General features: G+C 40.7%; 1 protein-coding gene across 9 annotated transcripts in view; it reads left to right on the top strand.

The window, feature by feature from the left end:
- Positions 1-23,513, top strand: part of NCOA6 (nuclear receptor coactivator 6) — a 95,400-nt gene that overhangs the window by 69,700 nt on the left and 2,187 nt on the right. For 5 of the 9 annotated variants that reach the window (XM_037164655.2, XM_053671007.1, XM_053671006.1 and 2 more), the window contains 4 exons: positions 1,974-4,982; positions 7,907-7,975; positions 10,780-10,816; positions 13,912-14,060. In XM_037164655.2, coding sequence (XP_037020550.2) covers positions 1,974-4,982; positions 7,907-7,975; positions 10,780-10,816; positions 13,912-14,060 — 3,264 coding nt within the window. The remainder of the gene's footprint in view (positions 1-1,973; positions 4,983-7,906; positions 7,976-10,779; positions 10,817-13,911; positions 14,061-23,513) is intronic. The other 4 variants (XM_053671005.1, XM_053671011.1, XM_053671009.1 and 1 more) reach the window with 4 other exon arrangements.

Here is a 23,513-nt window from a genome sequence, read left to right as displayed (position 1 = left end):
GTCTAGAAGGCATTACAAACAGGAAGGTACCTTCTTCCCTCAGACACATCTAAATTCTTGTTATATGAATCCCAAGGGCCCTCACACCTGGGATTATTGCTTCCATTTTATGGTTTGCAAACTGGAAGCCTCCAGGCTGAATTTGGCCTATAATGTGTTTGAATTGTCATGCAGTATCTTCACACAAATAAAAACCTGAATTTAAATGCCTCTAGAAAGAGCATTCACTCTGCAGTTTGGCTCTGTCTGCATGTCTGCTTCTCTCTTATATCAGCCTACTTCTCTTCTTCACTACCAGCCTGACCCCTACAAGCATATGTTTGCATTTCTTGATTAATAAATTTGGTTCTTGATTATGTCATGTGCACTGTGTGTGTCCTGGCTTTTCCTCTCCACCATTCTGTCATGGCAGCACCAATCTGTCTTATGAGTGTCGTTTGGACTGCTGCCTCTGGCTTCTGGAGCATTATAGCAGCCATGCCCTTAACTGTTACTTTTGAGAGGCTGCTATATTGTCTGTGCTGCTCTCGTTGGCATTTACTGTACTGTCTGGTGGCCTGATCTTAAAAATACAAGGCATTTGTGTCATAGCCCTAACATCAAGGGGCTTCTACAGAAATCACAATTTTCTTACCATGGGAACCTGAGTTAAACCTGTGGAAATGCCATGTCATTGGCTTTGTAAGTGTAAAGAAGTTACTTGAGCCTAAAACAAAAAGGATTTTTTTTTTAATCTTCAAAACTGGATTCTGCACATTGTACTCATTGGCGCCATGGAAATCTTTGGTCAGAAGATACTAATTCACTCTTGAGCACAGGTCTGACCCTGTGGATCAGCAGTATTTGGTAGATGTCTGAAAATCTTGAGCCAGCTCTTCCAAGTGCCAGAGCCAACCATTCTTTTTCCGCACCTTCTTAAAACTTTCCAAATGTATTTTTCACACAACCATGGAACAAATCTAGTTTGCGAAATTGTATCCCAGCTATATGCCCACTTTTTCCCAGTGAGCTGCCTTTATTCTTGGAATCGTGTAAGGCTTTAGTTCTAAAAGCCAAGTAAAGTCTTCACAAAAGAAAGAACCATTTGAGATGTTGACTTCTGCTAATCTATAGGGCATTGTCCCTCAGAGTTATTTTCTCAAAATTATTATTTACTCTTAAGGCCTATGCTTCTGGCTTATTCTCCAAATATAGAGTCAAAGAAAATTAGTATCTGTAAAAAAACCCTCCAGTGCTCTCATTTTATTTTCAGTGAGTGTATCAACTTCTGTTAGTTCCATCTATTTATTAAACTAATTTATGTTGGAAGGGCAGTTTAATTCATTTGGGTTCCCCCAAAGGATCGAACTTGAGGGATCCAGCATGGTGTGTGGAGCCAGTGGATTGGAGTAATTTAAAATCCCTCTTTCTTAGGGAATTGAATCCCAGAAAGTCACATTTTACTTCTGTTGAAAGAATTAAAAGGCTATCTTCAATACTGGTGTTTTCAACAAAACCAAGTCTTTAAAAAAAAAGTAATCTGTGCTAACAGAAAAAGTGAATCCTAATTACTTCATTCTCAAATACAGTGAAATATTTATGCCTATGTGAGATTCTAATGCTGGATTGTCAGTTCCTTGCTCTTGATGGAGTTTTTCTCATTTCATCTAAATATCTGGCTGGTATAAACATGGCTACTGGCAGTGCATAGCACAGAGTGTCTATCAGAGTCTTAGTATAGTAATGCCTTGTTGAGACCCTAAAGACTGAGGAGCTCAAGTTCATGATGCTTTGCTTTTGCTTCTTTAAGCACTGTGCCCTTTGCTTATGTTAAATAATGAGGGACTGCCCCTGCCCCCCGGGAATGGGCATGCCTGAGCTGTTTGTGCACAGTCTGTGCCACCTAAATGAGTATTGCTTGGCTATACTCTAAAGGTAGCAAAGCTTTTCTTGCTAAAAAATCTAACTTCCCTGATTTTGGGGGCTTGTTTTAGGTTATCCTTCTCAACCAGTTGAACAGAGACCCCTTCAGCAGATGCCTCCTCAGCTTATGCAGCATGTGGCACCCCCACCACAGCCACCACAGCAACAGCCACAGCCACAACTGCCACCGCCACAGCAGCAGCAGCCACCACCTCCCAGTCAGCCACAATCTCAGCAACAGCAACAGCAGCAGCAGCAGCAGCAGCAGCAGCAGCAGCAGCAACAAATGATGATGATGCTCATGATGCAGCAGGACCCCAAATCAGTTAGGCTTCCAGTCTCCCAAAATGTCCATCCCCCAAGAGGCCCCCTGAATCCGGATTCCCAGAGAATGCCCATGCAACAGAGTGGCACCATGCCTGTCATGGTCAGTTTACCAGGACCTGTCTCTGTGCCGCCATCACCTGATAAACAGAGAATGCCAATGCCTGTGAATACTCCTTTGGGAAGCAATTCAAGGAAAATAGTATATCAGGAAAACCCACAGAATCCTTCCAGCTCACCACTGGGAGATATGTCCTCACTTCCTGAAGCAAGTAGCAGTGAAGTACCATCTGTCTCAGGAGGCCCAAATAACATGCCTTCGCATTTAGTAGTTTCCCAGAATCAGTTAATGATGACAGTGCCCAAACCTGGGCCATCTCCGCTTCCAGCAACTCAAGGTGCAACTCCCCAGCAACCTTCCATAAATTCCTTGCCTAGCTCTCATGGCCACCACTTTCCAAATGTGGCTGCTCCAACCCAAACATCTAGGCCTAAAACGCCAAACAGAGCGAGCCCCAGGCCCTATTATCCTCAGACACCCAACAACCGCCCTCCCAGTACAGAACCTTCAGAAATCAGTCTGTCACCAGAAAGACTCAATGCCTCGATAGCAGGACTGTTTCCCCCACAGATTAATATTCCTTTACCTCCTAGGCCAAATCTGAACAGGGGCTTTGATCAACAGGGCCTAAATCCAACAACTTTGAAGGCCATTGGGCAAGCACCTTCAAATCTCACCATGAATAATCCTTCTAATTTTGCTGCCCCACAGACTCACAAATTAGACTCTGTGGTGGTGAATTCTGGAAAGCAGTCTAATTCTGGAACAACAAAACGGGCAAGCCCAAGCAACAGTCGCAGGTCTAGTCCTGGGTCCAGTAGGAAAACCACTCCAAGTCCTGGGAGACAAAATTCAAAAGGCCCTAAACTTACTCTGGCCTCTCAAACAAATGCAGCCCTGTTGCAGAACGTGGATTTGCCAAGAAATGTATTGGTCAGTTCTACTCCTTTGGCCAATCCCGCTGTACCTGGGAGCTTTCCTAACAACAGTGGGCTGAATCCTCAGAATTCTACCGTGCCTGTGGCTGCCATTGGGGGCACTCTTGAGGATAACAAGGAGAGCTTGAATGTGCCTCAGGACAGTGATTGCCAGAATTCCCAGGGTAGGAAGGAGCAGGTCAACATTGAGCTAAAAGCAGTACCTGCCCAAGAAGTTAAAATGGTTGCTCCTGAAGATCAATCCAAAAAGGATGGGCAACCTTCGGATCCTAACAAACTCCCCAGTGTTGAAGAGAACAAAAATATGGTGTCTCCTGCCATGAGGGAAGCACCAACATCATTAAGTCAACTTCTTGACAACTCTGGAGCTCCTAATGTGACCATTAAACCCCCTGGACTTACAGATGTGGAAGTAACATCTCCAGTAGTTTCCGGGGAGGATCTGAAAAAAGCATCTGTCATTCCCACACTGCAGGATCCGTCTTCTAAAGAACCCTCAAATTCCCTAAATTTACCTCACAATAATGAGCCATGTTCAACCCTTGTGCATCCAGAATTGAGTGAGGTCAATTCTAATGTTGCATCAAGCATCCCTCCAGTAATCTCAAGACCTGTCAGCTCTTCCTCCATTTCCACTCCTTTGCCCCCAAATCAGATAACTGTTTTTGTAACTTCCAATCCCATCACAACTTCAGCTAACACATCAGCAGCTCTGCCAACTCACCTGCAATCTGCACTAATGTCAACAGTCGTCACAATGCCCAGTATGGGTAACAAGGTTATGGTTTCTGAGGGACAGTCCGCTGCCCAGCCTAATGCCCGACCTCAGTTCATTACACCTGTCTTTATCAATTCATCTTCAATAATTCAGGTTATGAAAGGATCACAGCCAAGCGCAGTTCCTGCAGCCCCACTGACAACCAACTCTGGCTTGATGCCTCCCTCTGTTGCAGTCGTTGGCCCTTTACACATACCTCAGAACATAAAATTTTCTTCACCTGTACCGTCTAATGCGCCTTCCAGTACTCCTGCTCCAAACATACATGCAGGTCGACCCTTGGTCCTAAACTCACGAGCCACCCCTGTTCAGCTTCCTTCCCCGCCTTGTACAGCTTCTCCAGTTGTCCCTCCTCATCCCCCTGTCCAGCAGGTGAAAGAGTTAAATCCAGATGAGGCTAGTCCTCAGGTGAGCACCTCAGCAGATCAAAGCCCTCTGCCCTCTTCACAGTCAACTACAGTGGTTTCTCCCCTTTTGACCAATAGTCCAGGCTCCTCTGTCAACCGGCGAAGCCCAGTTTCATCTAGTAAGGGCAAAGGAAAAGTGGACAAAATCGGCCAGATTTTGCTGACAAAGGCCTGTAAGAAAGTTACAGGTTCTCTTGAAAAAGGGGAAGAGCAATATGGTGCAGAAGGAGAGACTGAAGGCCACGGGCTAGAGACCACAGCTCCAGGGCTCGTGGGAACAGAGCAGTTACCCACAGAGCTGGACAGTAAAACCCCAACGCCCCCAGCACCCACTCTGCTAAAAATGACTTCTAGCCCTGTGGGCTCGGGCTCCACTTCAGCAGGACCCAGCTTACCTGGCAGTGCTCTCCCCACCAGTGTACGCTCAATTGTAACCACTCTGGTTCCCTCTGAGCTCATCTCTGCGGCGCCGACCACAAAAACCAATCATGTTGGCATAGCATCTGAGCCACTTGCGGGTGGTCTAGTGGAGGAAAAGGTGGGATCCCATCCAGAGCTTCTACCCAGCATAGGTATGTACTCATGCCTGGCATTATCTGTCCACTTTTTGATGGCCTATCCCACAAAAGAAAGCATGACTCATTTTCTAGTTGCAGGAAGAAGAATGGGCTAAATAGTAGTAGTGGTGTTTGATTTATTAGAAGTGCATTGGGAAAATACACTTTTAAAATCCCATGTTAAGCTGACATTGATTAACATGGTCCTAAAATAATGACATACATTTCATTTATATAGTTTTTCATTTTACAAGGAAGGCTTTTTACAAACATCTTACATCATCTTCATATCAAACTGTTGTTAGGTAGTCCTAATCCTGTTCTATGGGTGAGTAGATTGAAGCTCAGAGCAGTTCAGTATTTGTTCAAAGTGTATACAGTAGAACCTCCAGTTTGACATTGTGCCTTGAGTATGAACAACTTCTGCAGGCTCTTCTTAACCATGGTAAAGACTTGCTCTCAACAGTTTCAGAACAGAATTCTAATATACCCTTCCTGACTGTACTCTCCCAGAGACTATTCTCTCCCGAGCGGCTGCTCCAGAGGAGAATTTTCCAGGAAATCAGGTTTCCTGATAATAGCCATGGGAGGACCAAACTGTTTGAGAGACAGGCTTGGGTTGGTATCCCAGCACCAGCATTTATCAGCTGTGTGGGCTTACACAAGTTCCTTAACTACTCCAGACTTATTTCCTGCTTTGTAATATGGGAACAACAGTTGTGAGAATTCAATGAGATAATGCATATGTCATGGTTAGCACAAGACCTGAGTGTAAGTAATCATTTAGTAAATGTTGAAAACAAAATTATTGCCAGTTTCTTTTCAATGAAATCTCTTTGTAAATTAGACTGTTTCATTTATGTATATTAGTTTGTATTATTTCCAGTGTTAAGGTGGCTTCATGATGGAAGCATAGGTGTCCTTACACCTCCCCTTCTTCCCTTCACACTTCCCCCTCACCCACGTAACTGTGTTCCTCCTTCTATGAATCTTAAGTGGTTCAAAAGCTCTGTTTCCCTAGGGTGGAATCAGTTATACTCTGCCAAACCTAGGAAGGATCATTGCTGTGTCCTAGGCCAGCTAAGAGCACCTATCTTGTTCATGCAGCCAAAGTACTTCAAGTACCTACTCCTGAGTGGTAAGCACCCAGGAGAAGAGGCAGAAAGAACACAAGCTTCAGGGTAAGATCAGAGTTCAAATTTAGCTTCACTGATTACCAATCACAGTTGGATAAATTCCTTAACCTCTTGTAAGCCCATATGTTTCACCTATAAAGTGGAGATTGTAATTCTTACCTCCCAGAATTTATGCAAAGATTCAATGAGCTTAGCATAAAGGGGGCCAGCACACTGCCTCATAGCTCTGGAAAGGTTAATTCCCCTTCTTTCTCTCTGCCTCTTACTTCAAAGCTCGAGATACCGGGGGAATTAAAGGCCTTTAAGGAGTTCAGGGCCCATGTAGGAGATAGTGACTTCACAGGTGCTGTAGGGTGCTGCTTCTAGTTCTGTTGAGGTAGGTGAAGCCTAAGAATTAAAAAGCAACTTGGTATGACTTAAATATAGTCTCTGCTATTAAGCATTTCTATTCTACTTCCTTTCAGAGGACTTTTCCCTCCAATACCAAGAGAATAATGATGACATGATTAGAACATATTTATATCTGGATCATATATATTCCTAGAGAAATGTGTGAGCCTTAGGAAGATGAACCAGCACTTGGATAAATTCTCAATTTTAGTTAAGATTGTTTCCATTCTTTTTTCAAGGGACTGTTGTGCTTTTACCTTGAAAATATGAGAAAGTAGTACTGGAGTTAAAAGTATAACTTAAGTAATAGTTTTGAACTTTATCAGATAAGCATTCAAAATAAATTCCTAATACAAATACATTATTGACTTTTTACCAAGTTGGGAGAGAGATCTACAAAATTCATAATTTCTACAACAGGGTAAAACTTATTGTTGCAGTTCATCTAGGCTCTCAGACTGAAGTGTCGGGTTAGGAGGACATATCTTTGAGTGACTGTGGCATATCTAGGCCCTTGATCTTTCCCATATGATCTGAGCAGTTTCCATTCTAGAGTATGTTCTGTGTTCTATTCCTTTCCTCTTTAAGGGCCTAAGTTCTGTCTGTCCTTCAAAGCCTAATTCTTATATTTCTCTTTTTAATGTACCTTCAGATTGCTCAGTCTACAAGAGATCTCCCAAACTTTGGACTCCTGCAGCACTTTATAATTTTATGAATCTTCATATAATATCACAGTGCACTCCAGTGTACCACATGTGTACATGTTAGTTACCTTTAATGCTAGATTGAGTTCCTGACTGGCAGAAAGGATGTAATTTGTTCTCTAAGGGTGCTTGACACAGTGCCTTAGTAAGTTCTTATACCTGTTAGATAAGTAAATGACATATCAAATCGATTTGTTAAGTATGAATTGAATATCTGCTTCCTGCGAATCACTCTTGCCAGGTGCTGTAGGAAAGTACAAAATAAATCATGTGATTCATTTCAGGTCTCAGGGAGCATAGTCTTCAGAGGTATGAGACAGTTTTTTAGCTGGTAGAGTGAATGGTGTGATGAAGTGTTCCTCTGAAAGTGGTTTGGGTTGTCTACTAAGGTATGCTTTGGGTTTTGTAGAGACTGGATAGAACATGATCCCAAGAAGCAAAAATCATGCATGCTGTTGTCCTCATGGACCCTCCTTCCTTGATCCTTATACACACAAAAAGGAAAAACAAATATCCCTAGTGGTAGTCTTTACTACTGAGTGTTAATTTTTTTAAGTAAGATTTGAAATGTACTTTCAAAGCCAACCTCAAGTACTACCCTCTAAGAGTATGTGTATTTCAGCAGTTACTTAGCCCTTGATTCAGTCAATGCTTTCTGTTTGGTCTAGAAAGGAAAATAAAAGGCCTGTATTTTTTTTTCTTACCTTAGCCCCTTCACAGAGTTTAGTCCCAAAGGAAACTCCAACCACAGCACTGCAGGGGTCTGTTGCCAGACCAGGTAAGGCACATTTTGGAAAAAGTCTCAGCATGGAATGGGTTACATGTGGAGGAACTATTGCTGGTCTCAGTGTGCCAGGAGGTGGCTGATGCTTCTTATCAGTTTACTTCAAACAGACTTTGTTTGAGTGGCAGAGCTTGTGCAGTACTATTTAAGGTTATTTTCTTCCCGAGCAGCTTACTCTCTTACACATTGCTGGTGTCAGCCAGGGAACTCAAGAAGAGCATCTCAGTGCCCATTGTCTGTCTGCCACCTGCCGTGGGTGGTTTCCATTGCAGAGTTTGCCCTGTTCCATAATCCCAACACTCATAGCTGGCAGTTGATGGACTGGAATACGGTAACTCTGGGGTGACAAGCATTACCGCACATGGTAATTGCATTATCATGACAGGAGCAGAGGCTTGTTTCAAGAAGCACTGCTACAGTGAAGTAGCCATTCCTCCAGGGAGACAGTCATTTCAGTCATCTCTGGATGGCATTAAGTTTCTTCCCATGACCAAGACACTGTAAATAGCACTAGGGATGGAGTTTCTGGAAGGTGGAGTCCATGGTAATCTGACAAATAATAGCTGTGGGATGCTAGGTCAGCTCTGGATGCATGAGGATCTTGATGGCGATAACAGCACTGCCAAAGCAGATAAATACCATAGGTATGTTACAGTTTAGTCTTGCCTGGGTCATTGTCACTGTAGGTCATTCGAGGGGTACCAGGAAAAAAAAATAAAGTATGACTGCTTTCTGCAAGGAGGTTAGAATCTTATTTACAGCACAATTTATACACCTGACAAAATTTGTAGGCAAAGAAACACACCTATGTTTAATTTTGTAAGTCTAAGCCAGTAAAAGTAAGGTATAACTTGTAATTATGTTTTTAAAAATATTTTATGTATTTATTTTTAGAGAGAAGGGAAGGGAGGTAGAAAGCAGGAAACATTGATCAGTTGCCTCTTATACTTGCCCTAACCAGGGACCGAACCAGCAACCCCTCACTTTGCGGGTTGATGCCCGATGAGCTGAGCCACACCAGTGAGAGCTGTGTTTAGGTTTTAAACCTGCTTCAGGGTGGTCTGTCCTGTGGATGGATAGGACTTTATACTCCACACTCTTTGGGTAAAAACAGGCCTCTGAGAAAATGAACAAGCAAAAACATTTCAGCCACCCAGACTTCCTTAGCTATGATCTGGCCGCATGATACCTGACACTGGTGAAAATGGAACAAATTATTCAGAGAAGTGGGTAGATGATAAACCTTATTTTTGGTGAGAAAAGGAGCAACTAGAAATGAGTCAGTCCCAACTTTTTACTGCAGAAAATGGGCCTTTACCATATATGTCCTGCTCAGAATAACTGGCCCAAGAATCCTCTTCCTTTTAAAAGTTTGACTTAAATGAATTTTCTTAAAATACCCCCAAAGCCACTAATTGCCTTTGATCCAGACTTACCCGAATGAACTGTGACAGTGTTAAAGGTCTCAAAGGGATTGAATTTAGTTCCAAAACAGCAAGCTAATCAAGATTTTTTTTAAATCATTCTTTTGATGAGCCCATTACCTAAATTTCTTTTCTCCAGCAGAACCAGCAAGGCAACAGAGACCCAATGAGATGGTATCTGTTTCTTGGGTAGGGGTTTTCAGGTTGTATGGATGAGATATGGGGAGCTAAGTAGAAAATGAGAAGCAAGGCTTTTGTTCTGCCAGTATTTGTATTAAAGGCAGAGTAGTCCAGCCTCCTCATGTGAAGGCTGCATCAATATGAGCATCATAGCAACAATAATTATAGCCAATACTGCAGTATTACTAAGAACCATGTACTGTACTAAATTTTTTAAATGTGACATTTTGTTTAATCTTCTTAACTTTAATGTGGATAAAGTGTGTATCAGATGAGGCATTGAGCAAAGAGATGTCAAGTACTTTGTTCAAGGTTGCATGGCTAACAAGCAATGAGGTCAAAATTTTAACCTAGGTACCTAGCTTAATTGCCTTCAGGAGGTTACCAGCTAACCAGTGGGGTATGTTAGACATGTACATGGAGACTAAGGTGCTGAATTCCCTAAAAGCAGGGACAGGGACGGGGCTATGAGACATCAGGAGAGATAACTGCTATCTGGTATCTCAGGCAAGTCTATTAGAAAAGATGAAACTACCTAAAGGCTTATAATGGAGGAAGAAGATGTTTTTCTGCTGGTAAACCTTAGGATGCTTATTTAAGCAAAACCCTGACAGACAAATTACTGAGATTTCTCCTTTCTTGGAGGGCATTGCTGGGAGGTTGAGGAGTAGGGACAGGATGAGATCTGTAGGCCATATCTCTAAACAAGGCAGTCTACCCTCTAAAAGTCTGTGAGGAAGACCTTTGAAGGAGAATGCATTCTTAATAGATGTTTATGACATAATAGAAGATTACTGTCTTTTAAAAAAAGTGTCAGGAGGGTAGAAATATTTTAAGAATGAAAATAATCTCTTCTATATGAGAGGAAAAGGCTTATTTTACTAACCTAGTTATACCTGGGTGAAATATGAACCAGGCAATGTGAATTTAGTTCTGTTGATCCAAACAGGATTATTTCAGAATGTAGAGTAGAAATAAAAATAGACCAAGTAAGCGTCTTATGCCCCAGACAATCCAGTTGTGTCTGCGCCAGCTCTGTCTCCATACCTTGTAGAGTGAGGACACTGCTGGGCACAGAGAAACGTTAGCCTAAATAGGGCATTTGGAATCTCATGAGCACCAGCTTCTCCCTGTGGACATGAATGCCAGACACTCACTCGCACATCTCATTTCTGTCCTTTGTATTTTTTACAGAACTCGAGGCAAATGCTGCCATAGTCTCTGGACAAAGGTAAGATGATCATTTCTGCAGACTTAGCATGAACATGGCATAAACCTCTTTGAAGGGCATCTGCTTTCTCAGCCTTTAAACCTCTTCTAAAGTAGGGAGTTGTCATGAGTTCTAACCTTTCAGAGGTGATATTTTTCTTAATAAAACCCGGTGGCTAAATTTTTACCTTTCATGATTGTTTTGAAAACTAAATGAGATAACATTCAGCACTCAGCATAGTGAGTAAATAGTAAATGTTCAATATATAGGAGTTTTTGCTATCATTGTCATTAATAATAGTCCTTGTAACACCTTTTGACGTATAGCTGTTTGATTCTCAAGGAGGAAGAGAAAAAAAGCCAAGTGTGGTCTGACCCTCAAACCCGTGCTTTTTCTGTTGTTATTCTATGCTGTCCCACAATAACCTACCAAATGTGGCTTCAACCTCAGGGAAGAGGAGGGTCCAAAAGTCACTCCTTTTTAATGTAGGAATGCACTAGATAACATTTTAAAGAATTTCTCGTATTCGTACATCAGCTTAGTTTGTAAAACACATTCGCAATCATTCTTTCATTTAATCCTCATATGTACCCTGTGAAGTGGTAATAATAGCATTTATTTTAATGCAATTCCATACCATGCATTGGGCTACAAGCCCCACAGATGTATTGATATTATCTCATTTAATTTTCACAATATCTGTTAGGAAAGTAAATTCTCTCTTACAGATAAGGAACCTACAGATCAGAGAGTTTAGCTAAAATACCCAAGATAACACATTTAGTCAGTGGTGAGACTAAGATCCAAACCCAGTCCTTCTGACTCCAGAGACCTCACACTTCACTAATGTTTTATAGGGGACAAGATAGAGATTTATAAATCAAGAATCTGAAACTTAGAGAGAATTACATATCATGGCTAATGAATTCATACTAAGACTTGACCCCTGTTATTAGGGCTCTAAATTCATTGTCATTTCTACTCAACTACTTTGCCTGTGTAGGTGTTTTTGTTTTTGTTTGGTTTGGTTTTTGTATTGAACTAATAATTGAATTCATTTCCATTTTTCAAGCATACACTAATTATGTGGCTAGAGAAAGCACGTAATGACCAAAAGTACCCCGTGGGCATTTGTTTCTAGAGCTGCCTGAACATTGACCATATAAACACCAGGACAGTATTGCCGTGGTTTTTGTTTTGCCAGGAGAAAGAGGCCTTTCCATTAGGGATCTCTCTTCCTCAGAGGCTTTGACTATTTTCTAGGCCCCCAGCCAGTAACCTGTCCTCACCACTTCTAACAGGATGTGTAAATCTCCCTGACTTGTAATTCCACCCCAGCTTCAGCTTCACCTGTCCTTGACTTACCTTGACTTTTAGGACAGTTATTATACATAAAACCAACGTAGTAAACAGTGTGGCTAAATTCCCAGTCATAATGCCACTAGCAAAGGGTCATCTGGCAAGAGTGGAGGGGCAGGGAATATATCTGTAATATACTCTGAGCAAGACTAGTTCATCTTCTAGTCTTCCTCACAGAGTATATGTACAGATAGAGATAGAGTGTTTTATATATAAACACTATACCTAGTGTTATATACACTTGATGTGTTATATCTAAATATGTAGTGTTTATGTATGAATGCTGTACATTGTGCGTGCGCGCACACACACACACATATATATATCACCCATTCATTCATATGTGGTTACATATATACTCAATGTATATTATAATGAAAATTAGATTATACTATTCATAATGTTAGTAACATTTTTTCCCACCATGATAGCATGAACAGTTTTTATCATTAAATAACCTTGACAATGTAATTTTTTTACGATTGCATATAATGTTTCATGATTTAATTAATTAATCTATTGTTAAGCATTTAGGTCTTCTGTTTTTATTAATGTGAATAAAATGCTTTGATATCCTGGTGTAAATAGAGCTCTGTAAAAAGATTTGTTTCCTTGGGCATCTAGAAATAGAATTGCTGAGCCAGAGGATTACACCAGGGTGTTTCATTCTCAGCATTATTGATAGTTTAGATCAGATAATTCTTTCGGGATGGGAGAAAGTTGTCCTATGCATTGTGGGAAGTTTAGTAGTATCCCTGGTAGATGCCACTAAAAGATGGTAGTGGCATTCTGCACCCTGCTTTGCCTGTCCCAAGTCATGACAATCAAAAATGTCTCTAGACATTGCTAAGAGGCCAAACGCCCCCCCATGTTGAGAACCACTGGGCTACACACTTTACACTCGATCAGGAGTTTTTGGCCATTTCCCCGCAGTAGTACTAGATATTACCAATTTAAAATCTTTGCATATTGTCTGGGCTGGTGTGGCTCAGTAGATTGAGCACTAGTCTGCAAACCAAAAGGTCACAAGTTCAAGTCCCACTCAGGGCACAGGCCTGGGTTGCAGGCCAGGTCCCCAGTTGGAGATGTGCAAGAAGCAACTGACCAGTGTTTCTCTCACATATCGATGTTTCTCTCCCTCTCTTTTCTCCCTCCATTCCCCTCTTTCTAAAAGTAAGTAAATAAAATCTTAATAAAACAAAATCTTTGCATACTGAAAAGGGGGATTGAAGGGAAAGGGACATAAAAAAGAAAAAGGGGATTGACGTAGAAATAATCAATATATCCATCATTGTATTGTGAATATATTCCCTTGTATATTTTTTTATAATGTGACTTGTAATAAGCCATTATCTGACTGTACCAGGTTCATAGTAAATGCCAGTATGTTAGTAATTTCCTAGATTTTAGGTACTGTTAACTTTGGGGGGGGATATTATTATTTTAGGAAAATGGATGAGAAAGTTGGGGGATTTTTTGTGAAGTTCTTAATGTCTTTTACCTGTTTTCCACAATTTCACCAGCATTACACTTTAGTTTTTATTTTTACTATGATAACAAGCTAGACTCACTCTTAAATTGCCAGTAATATAGAGGGTAAGTGTGCTTATTGTCCCAGAGTGGAATATTTTCTTTCTAGAATCACAGAATAACTATGTAGTTCTCCTGCCTTATGAATGAAACCCTATCTGAAGAGCACATTTTTGTGTGACTTGATTCCCTCACCTCCTTGGAAACTTTGTGCTTCTGTCTGTCAGCAGTGAGCCCAAAGAGATCATTGAAAAGTCCAAAACTCCAAGCCGGAGAAATTCCCGAACTGAAGAACCAGCTGTGGCTTCTGAAAGTGTGGAAAATGGACATCGGAAGCGATCCTCTCGGCCTGCTTCAGCCTCCAGCTCTACTAAAGGTTAGCAGTGGGGTGAGGGTCCTATGGAATTGGCCAAAGAGTTTGTTCATTTTTTTTCTGTACAACAATGGCTCTAGTAGCACTAAAGTTGTCTTTAACTTTGAAACAAATTTGTTAGATTGCATTATGACCACTGTCATATCAACATACATTTTTTTGAAAATTTATCAAAATTGATGAACTTTTGTGTAGCCATTTTAATATTGAAGATGAAAGAAAATAAGCAACATTTTTGGCATATTATGCTTTATTATTTCAAGAAGGATAATAATGCAACTGAAATGCAAAAAAAAGATTTGTGCAGTTTATAGAGAAGGTGCAGGAACTGATCAAATGTGCCAAGAGTGGTTTGTGAAGTTTCATTCTTGAGATTTCTCTCTGGATGGTGCTCCATGGTCAGACCAGATGAATTTGATAGTGATCAAATCAAGACATTAACTGACAACAATCATGGTTTTACCACACAGGAGATAGCCAACATACTCAAAATACCCAAATCAAGCGTTGAACATCATTTGTACCAACTTGGTTATGTTAATTGCTTTGATGTTTGGGTTCCACGTAAATTAAGCAAAAAAAAAAAAAAACCCTCCTTGACCATATCTTCACATGCAAATCTCTACTTAAATGTAATGAAAACGTTTCATTTTTTAAATTAATTATGATGGGTAGTAAAATTGGATATTTTACAATAATGAGAATTGTAAGGGATTGCGGGGCAAGTGTAATGAACCACGACCCACCCCACCAAAGGCCAGTCTTCATCCAAAGAAGGTGATGTTGTATATATGGTGGGATTGGAAGAGAGTCCTCTACTATCACCTTCTTCCAGAAAACCAAACGATTAATTCCAACAAGTACTGCCCCCAGTTAGACCAACTGAAAACAGCACTCAATGAAAAGCATCTGGAATTAGTCAGCAGAAAACACATAATCTTCCATCAGGATAACGCAAGACTGCATGTTTCTTTGATGACCGAGCAAAAACTGTTACAGCTTGTCTGGGAGGTTCTGATTCATCCACCATAATCACCAGACATGGCACCTTTGGATTTCCATTTATTTGGGTCTTTACAAAATTCTCTTAATGAAAAAAATTTCAGTTCCTTGGAAGAGTGCAAAAGGTTCCTGGAACAGTTCTTTGCTCAAAAAAATAAAAAGTTTTAGGAAGATGGAATTATGAAGTTGCCTGGAAGATGGAAGAAGGTAGTGGAACAAAGTGGTGAATAGTTAGTTGTTCAATAAAGTTATTGGCAAAAATGAAAAATTGTGTCTTTTATTTTTACTTTGAAACTGAATGCAGAGGACTTTGTCCTTCATCTTTGCATCTATTCCTTAAATTTGTTGTTACTTAGACTTATGTTTGGTCCTTCCTTTTTATTTTCTAACCAGGTTTTTGTTGTTGTTGTTTTTAGATTTTATTTATTTACTTATCTTTAGAAGGGAAGGGGAGAGGGAGAGAAACATCAGTGTATGATTGCCTTTCATGCGTCCCCTGCTGGGAACTGGCCTGTAGGGAAGCAGCCTGCAACCCAGGCATGTGCCCTGACTGTGAATCGAACCGTGATTGGTTTGCAGGCCTGTGCTCAATCCACTGAGCTACACCAGCCAGGGCTTTGGTCCTTCCTTTAATTGTTAGTTCATTTAACTTTGTGTTTTGTGTGTGTATATGTGTGTATACAAGAACAGAAAGCAGTGTTGGATAAAAGAACATAACAAGTGATTCATTATCACCACTTCAGATAGGTCCCCAAGAATATGGCCCAGCCATCTTTCTGTGTTTCTGTAGTCAACTCTCTTTTCCTGCTCTCCACTGTTTTTAAACCTCTAGCTCCTACCTTCTCCCCATTCTTTCAGCAGGGATTCTTATCTCCTCACAGAAAAAAAATAGAATTCCCTCAACTCTTATTACCAACATGTAAATCTACCGTGTCCTCCTTTGCCCCTACTTTAATAGAGCAGCTGTCCCTCCTCAAGTCCAAGGCCATTTCCTCCACTTTGATCCCATCTTCTCTGACCTTCTCAAGACCTTTACATTACAGGTTTTCTCTGTTGACTGGTACCTTCATTTTAAATTAACTCTGCCCTTAGCTTCTGTGACCCAGAACTCTCAATAGCTTTCTGACTATCCTGACTACTACTTTGATCCAGAGTTCTTTTCTTCAACTTATATTCATCTTCATTTATCTCATTCATGCCCCCCTTTAGTCACAACCTTTCACATACCACTCATGAATTTATTTCTAGTATAGGCCTCTAGAGACTTTAGACAACTGCATGTACAACCTTAATATGACCTTAGGCTCAACATGTCTGAAATCAGACTTGTGATTTTCACCCCCAATATCAGATGCTCTGCCATTGTTCCCCATCTCAGGGAGTGTGGCACCACCATCTATCTATCAGGCAAGTCCTCCTTGGCACCTCTCCCTCTCACCCTCACATCCATCAGGAAAAGCTGCTGATTTTATTGTAGGTGGCCCACATTTATCCACTTTTCCCATCTTTACTGCTGTCCTAGTTTAAACCCCTCAGTGATTTACCATTATCATTAGGATTAAAGCCTAAGAGTATCAACATGGACCACAAGTTTCTATGTGGCCTGGCCCATCAGCTTCTCTCAGCCTCATCTGACATCCCTAAGCAAATCAGACATTCCACACTCATCCCTCTCATCATATACCTGTGTATATGTTATACCTGAGGCCGGGAGTATTCTTTCCTCTTCCTTTTCTTCTCAGTAACATCCAACTTTTCCTGTCACTGATAAATGAATCATGGCATCATGTTCTTCTCCTTCATAACATCACAGTTGTAACTTTATGTTTACTTATATGATAGGTAATTAATACTCTCTTAGGTCAGAAGAGGTCTGGTTTTGCCCACCACTGTATCTGTGGTGTCTAGTACGGTGCCTAATACAAATAGGTATATAATCAGTAATTATTAAATTAATAACCATCTATCAAATATAAATTAAGTAATTAATACATGTCAGGCTCTGGTGATATAATCGTGAGGAGTTAGAGTCTCTGTCTAAATCATATTAATTATAGTTGGCCCTCAAGCACATGATTTGAACTGCATGGGTCCACTATACATGGATCTTTTTAATACAGTTGGCCCTCTGTATTCCCCAGGTCTCACATCTACAGATCCAACCAACTGTTTTTCAGCTGCACGGCGGTTGGTGTCCCTAACCCCCATGTTGTTCGAGAGTCAGCTGTATGTGCTAGCCAGACAGACTCTAATACGGTGTGTCATCCAATGTTAAGTGGTACAATAGCACAATTACATGGTTCCATAGGAGCAAATAGCTGGGATGCTCTGCTCCTTTGCCAAATCAGAGAAGGCCTCCCATAGAAAATGGTGCTTAAGCTGAGACCTAAAGAATGAGGAGGCATTATCCAAGCTATAGGGGTCGAATGGAGTATTCTAGGCAAAAGGTATAGCATGTGCAAAGGCCCAGGTCTGGGGGAGAGTTTGATACTTCATCCACTCAGGAAATGTACTGAGCTTAAGTAGCTCAAGTTGGTGAAGAGCTAGGATCCCTGCCAACTGCCTGATATCAGCAGGGCTGCTGAGAAACAGTCAAGTGACATTGGGATGCCAGCCTGAAAACCAGAGCAGGTTGTGGTGCACCAACACCAGACACCAGACACTGAGCTGAGAACTCAGCTGTCTTTGGCAGGTCATGTTTCTGGACAGGAATTTCATGATGCCTCATAAGACCCTCTGGGAATAGGCCACAGGCCTATGGATCATACACAGGTAAAGCAGGGGTGTTGAAGTCACCTTACCTTAGCCCGCCAGAAAGTGAGGGGAGAAGTTGGGAGGGACCTTTTCTCTCCAGGCACTCCTTCACACTGATGCGGACCCCGGTCCCCTTCAGTACAGCACAGGCCGTGTCCTCTTAGGTATCCCCACTTTGGATATAAATATGGACCCAAGAGCTTTTTGCCTTCTCCCTTGGAAGCATCTCCTCAGCAGAAACGTGTTTGGAAGAAAAAAAAACATTTTCAGTATGAGTACGAAACTTCGAGCACAAAAGGGAAGATTCCTGGAGTTCTGTGGGAAAATCTGTTTCCCCTCAATTCTGTATGTTCTTTTAGCCCCCTCACTTTCCCAAAAGATCAAAGTTTTGCTTACCACTGTATCTGTAGCATATGGTGTATAATTACCGTTAGTGGAGGAAAACAGTGTTGGCCTTTAAAGATGTCACACACCAGATTTTTGGAAACTTGATCTGACCTTGGAACCTCAAGGTACTAAGGTTGTTGTTTACAATGCACCAGAAAGAATTAATCTAAGGAGTAGCTGAGACACTTAAGAAGAGATGCCCAAATTACAGCCTCTCTGTAGAGAACTATGAGCCAAGAAGAAATGGAAAGCTGGAACCTGTTTTAAAAAAGGAGTGGGGAATAGGCCTGTATACTTAAACTGGACATTATTCCAAGATGGTGGTAGTTATATTGGAATACCTGGCCCATCCATGCTTTGAGGCTTAGCAGCTGGCTTAAGAAAGGCCATAGTGACTCACGGGCCCTGTGATCTTCGGAGGGGTGCTAAATAAATGTTAGCACCCCTAGAGGATGGCAGAGTTCTGGCCAGACACCAAGGAATCACTGTTGTATATAGCTGTCTACTTCGGCCCTCAGGTTATCTATCAGTCCTTAACTGTCTTAGAGTAAGTTACCGTTTAAATCAGAAAGGAGTACTCTATCTGGCTTATTTGGCTTTTAAGTGTTAGAGCTCTTGAATCCAATAAAAAATAAATATGTATATTATTTGGCCTGCTATATTCTATCCTTTTCACATTTGGATACAATGTGAACCAAACTTACAAAATAACTTGAGTGATCACAAAATATTGATCTGGTTTCTAAAATTTATGGTTCTTAAACTTGGAGAACATGCAGTACTGAGGACCTGGAACATCTTCCTGCAGTGTCAGTACTCCTTAAAGTTTTGAGGGGGAAAAGTTTCGCCTTTTTGTTCTCATAAGATTTTGGTCACATGCACACACAAAATCAGAAATAGTGTGCGTTGTTTTTAAGAATCTTAAAAGTTAAGAAATATGATTTTATAATGAGAAGTATTGGTATTTTTTTAAAGGATTCTTTTTTTAAATTGATTTTTAGAGAGAGAGAGAAACATAGATTTGTTGTTCTTATTTATGCGTTCATTGGTTGTATCTTGTATGTGCCCTGACTGGGGATTGAACCTGCAGCCTTGGCATATTGGGACAGTGCACTAATCACAGCACCTGGCCAGGGCAGTATTGGTACTTTTGAATTACTGGGGTACTTTTGAATAACAGAGTGACATTAATCATGTTCCTTCTGTGAGAACAGAGTTTACTTGTGTCACACTGGCCAAGGCCTAGTAGACTGCCAGATTGGACCAGGTGGGATGGATGATGTCTGGGCAAGTCCAGGGAGGCCCATGTGATTGATAGGTCACGCTGGAATCTGTTGTTTTGTTTTGGGTTGGTTGGATTTCCCACACACACACATTTTAAGTTACAAACACAAAAATTAGCTCCCACAAGTCAGTGAACTCCTTTTAAAATTGTACTTGATCAGAAGTGGTTTATAAATATGCAGATGAATAGTTCCACTCACAGCATGATGAGTTCCTCATTAACACAGAAAAAAATTTTTCTAGTTTTCCTTATTATTCTTTATTTATTTTTGACTGTGTAGAATTTTGTGTTATATTTCAACTGGGGAAAAGGCTCAATAGTTAAAAACATGAAGTTCAATGCTTAAGCTAGACACCAGGGAAAATAGGCAAATATGAGGGAAGTTCATAGTACCCTGTAATCATCAGCAGCTGTGGGTGCCCCAGTGGCCTCTGAGATACATCTGACAGCAAAGTGGGGTGAAAGCTGTACCCTACCCACAACCTGTGACTTAAGAAGCACCAATCTCAAATCAGAATATATAGATAGACTTAAAACAGAAGTGTTGTTATTGTGGAAATGCAAATGAACGGACATAATTAGATACATCTTATGGATGAAAAACCTGAACAGTAACTGCGTGAAAATGCACTCCTGTAACATCAGTTTAGAAAACAGCCATGCAAATTTTGAAAGGAAAATTTCAGAATTTTTTTACAATTAAATAGAAATCTTGGGTGACTTCCGCCAAGATGGAGGCATAGGTGGAAGCACTGTACCTTCTCACACAACCAAGTTTAAAAACAACACAGTTTTAGCAACAAAAACGCAGCCAAACCACAGAAAATTGAACTACATGGAAGTCTGACAACAACGAACCCTTCAGCCAAACCGGCACAAACAGATCAAAACATGGCTCAAGAACAACTCACAGCACCAGAGCCAATAAATCTAAGCGACGAAGAAATAGCCAAACTTTCAGATGCACAGTTGAAAAACACTGGTGATCAGGATGCTCACAGAACTGGTTGATTTTAGTCACAAATTAGAGGAACATATGGAAGCTAAACTAATTGAAATGAAGGGAAATGCACAGGAAACCAATAGTAATGGAAAGGAAACTGGGACTCAAATCAAAGGAGTGGACCAGAAGGAGGAAAAAAATAACCAAACAGAAAAGGAAGAAGAAATAAGAATTCAGAAAAAGAAGAGGCTTAGGAACCTTCAGGACATCTTTAAACATCCGAATTATAGGGATACCAGAAGGGGAAGAACAACAGCCATGAGTGGAAAACTTACTTGAACAAATAATAAAGGAGAACTTCCCCAATCTGGCAAAGGAAATAGACTTCCAGGAAATCCAGGAAGCTCAGAGAGTCCCAAAGAAGTTGGACCCAAGAAGGAACACACCAAGGCACATCATCATTACATTAGCCAAGATTCAAATGAAGGAGAGAATCCTAGAAGCAGCAAGAGCTAAGGGGACAGTCACCTACAAAGGACTTCCCATCAGACTGTCAGGGGATTTCTCAAAAGAGACCTTATAGGCAAGAAGGGGCTGGAAAGAAGTATTCCAAGTCATGAAATCCAAAGACCTACATCCAAGATTGCTCTATCCAGCAAAGCTTTCATTTAGAATGGAAGGACAGATAAAGTGCTTCTCAGATAAGGTCAAATTCAAGGAGTTCATCATCACCAAGCCCTTATTATATGAAATGTTACAGGGACTTACCTAAGAAAAAGAAGATAAAAAAGATGAACAGTGAAAGGACAGCAAACTCACAGTTATTAACAACCACACCTAAAACAAAAGCAAACTAAAAGGACAGCTAGATCAGGAGCGAACCATAGAAATGAAGATCTCATGGAGGGTTAGCAACAGGGGAGTGGGAGGAGGAGAAGGGGGGAGAAGGTATAGAAAATAAGTAGCATAGACGGTAGGTAGAAAATAGACTGGGGGAGGGCAAGAATAGTATGGGAAATATAGAATCTAAAAAACTTGAGACACGTGGTCATAAACTAAAGCAGGGGGATGGTGGAGGAAGGGGTGTGCAGGGTGGAGGGGAATGAAGTGGGGAAAATAGAACAACTGTAATGGCATAATCAAGAAAATATATTTAAAATAACATGTAGCAACTACAAAAAAAAATCTTGGCTAGAAGTAGTACAGTAAAAAGTACAAGAAGTGAGCAAAGTCAAAGTCAATTTCTAAAATTCTAACATTTTAATTTTAATACAAATTTAAATGGACAACTGCCTGAAAGACAGTTATTAATCCAGTTTTTTACTCTATATAGTTGCTTCTAAAATATGAATATGTGAATAACATCTCTCCACTATTAGTTTTTGAACTATTTGCATGAGGTCTGCCCGGGAAAAGTCCAGGCATTGTTAATGACAGAACAGTTCGCACAACAGAGATGTAACCAGGCAGCCAACAATAGTGGACTGAAACTCACATGCATAAACAATGACTACTTCCTGTACTAGTCAGTGGGGGCAGTAGACACCCGTTGACTGAGCGAATAGAGCAAGGAATCTGCATCAGATTTTGTATTAAGCTTGAACATTCCTTCACACAAACTGTTCGGATGATTCAGAAGGCCACAACTGTGGGCAACTGGTGATCAGCAGCTTCATCACGACAACCCATCCAGTCATCATGCATCACATCTTGAGCAGAGTTTTTTTATGAAACATCAAACCACCCAAGTGACCACCCTGTGACTTCTGCTTTTTCCCAAAACTAAAATCACCTTTGAAAGGGAAGAGATTTCAGACCATCTTTGAGATTCAGGAAAATGTGACAGGGTACCTGATAGTGATCGGGAGAACTGTGTGAGGTCCCAAGGTACCTACTTTAAAGGGAACTGAGGCATCAGTTGTTCTATGTACAGTGTGTCTTATATCTTCTTCAATAAATGTCTCTTTTTTTCATATTACATGGCTGGATACCTTCTGGACAGACCTTGTATATCTATTTTGACATTAATTTGTAAAATCCTTGATGGTTTAAAAAACTGAGAATTTTTTAGTGATATATGTGATAGATCTTTTTTGCCTGTATGATACTACTTGCGGGACTATGCTCAATCAGATAAGCTAGGCAGCCTTCAGGAACAGGCCCCATTCCCACCCTGAATGTACCGTCAGTCACCTAGAATTCTTTACCTTAGAGAATTCACCTCTAAATTCTCTTCAGTGTTCAGTGGAGTACTAAAAGTTGTAACATTTTGTTAGGAGTATAAAATTGAATCAGAAAACAGAAAACTCATCTTTTTAGAAAGATTAATAAAGACATTAAAAGTGAGTTTGTTCTATGACCCTAATTGGCTGGATTTATCCAGGGAAGGTGATAAGAAACCAGAATCATGTTGATATGTTTTTTCCTCATGGAAGTATTAAAGTGAACCCTACACCACCACTCCCATCCTCTACTTTGGTATCAACTAAAAGATTATTTTTTGTAGTTTCTACCACAAATCACTTGTTTACTCATGGCCGCAGGCATTGATTCATCCTCAGAAGCAGAGGCAGCCTGCCAGATCTCTGGGTGCTTTTGGAGCAGTAACAGATGGAAAGGGGAGAAGGGAAAGCCTGAGGTTTCTTATCCACCTCCCATCCCCACTCTTCACCTCTTTTCCCAGCCACTTGCATGTTTTTCAGACACACCACTTGATCCTTCCTACCCCAACAAAGGAGAAGCTTCAAAAGTTAGACTAATTAACAGATATTTTTCTAAGGATGAACACTCAGTCGAGACAAAACTATATTTTTACTTCAAATGACAAATTTGCTACAGTGAAAATGCAGCTTGAGTGTTGGAAGTAAAAGAATTGATTATGGGGAGTTTTAGTTGTGTGAGACTCTTAATTTGCATGCATTTAAAATGAGCAGCATTATCAACATCCGGTTAGATTAACTGTCCTCTGATTAGCAAAAGACTAATGAGAAATCAGAGAGACTGATTCTGCCCCATGACACAAGCAACATGACCTCCCAGCAAGAAAATATTCAATTTTCATATGTGACATTGAAATTTCTAAGAA

This window comes from Artibeus jamaicensis, unplaced genomic scaffold (assembly GCF_021234435.1).
Source record: "Artibeus jamaicensis isolate MK-2021 breed Jamaican fruit bat unplaced genomic scaffold, CSHL_Jam_final contig_685, whole genome shotgun sequence".
Lineage (NCBI taxonomy): Eukaryota > Metazoa > Chordata > Mammalia > Chiroptera > Phyllostomidae > Artibeus > Artibeus jamaicensis.
The sequence above is the reverse complement of the archived record's forward strand: the minus strand, read 5'-3'. Positions and strand labels throughout refer to the sequence as shown.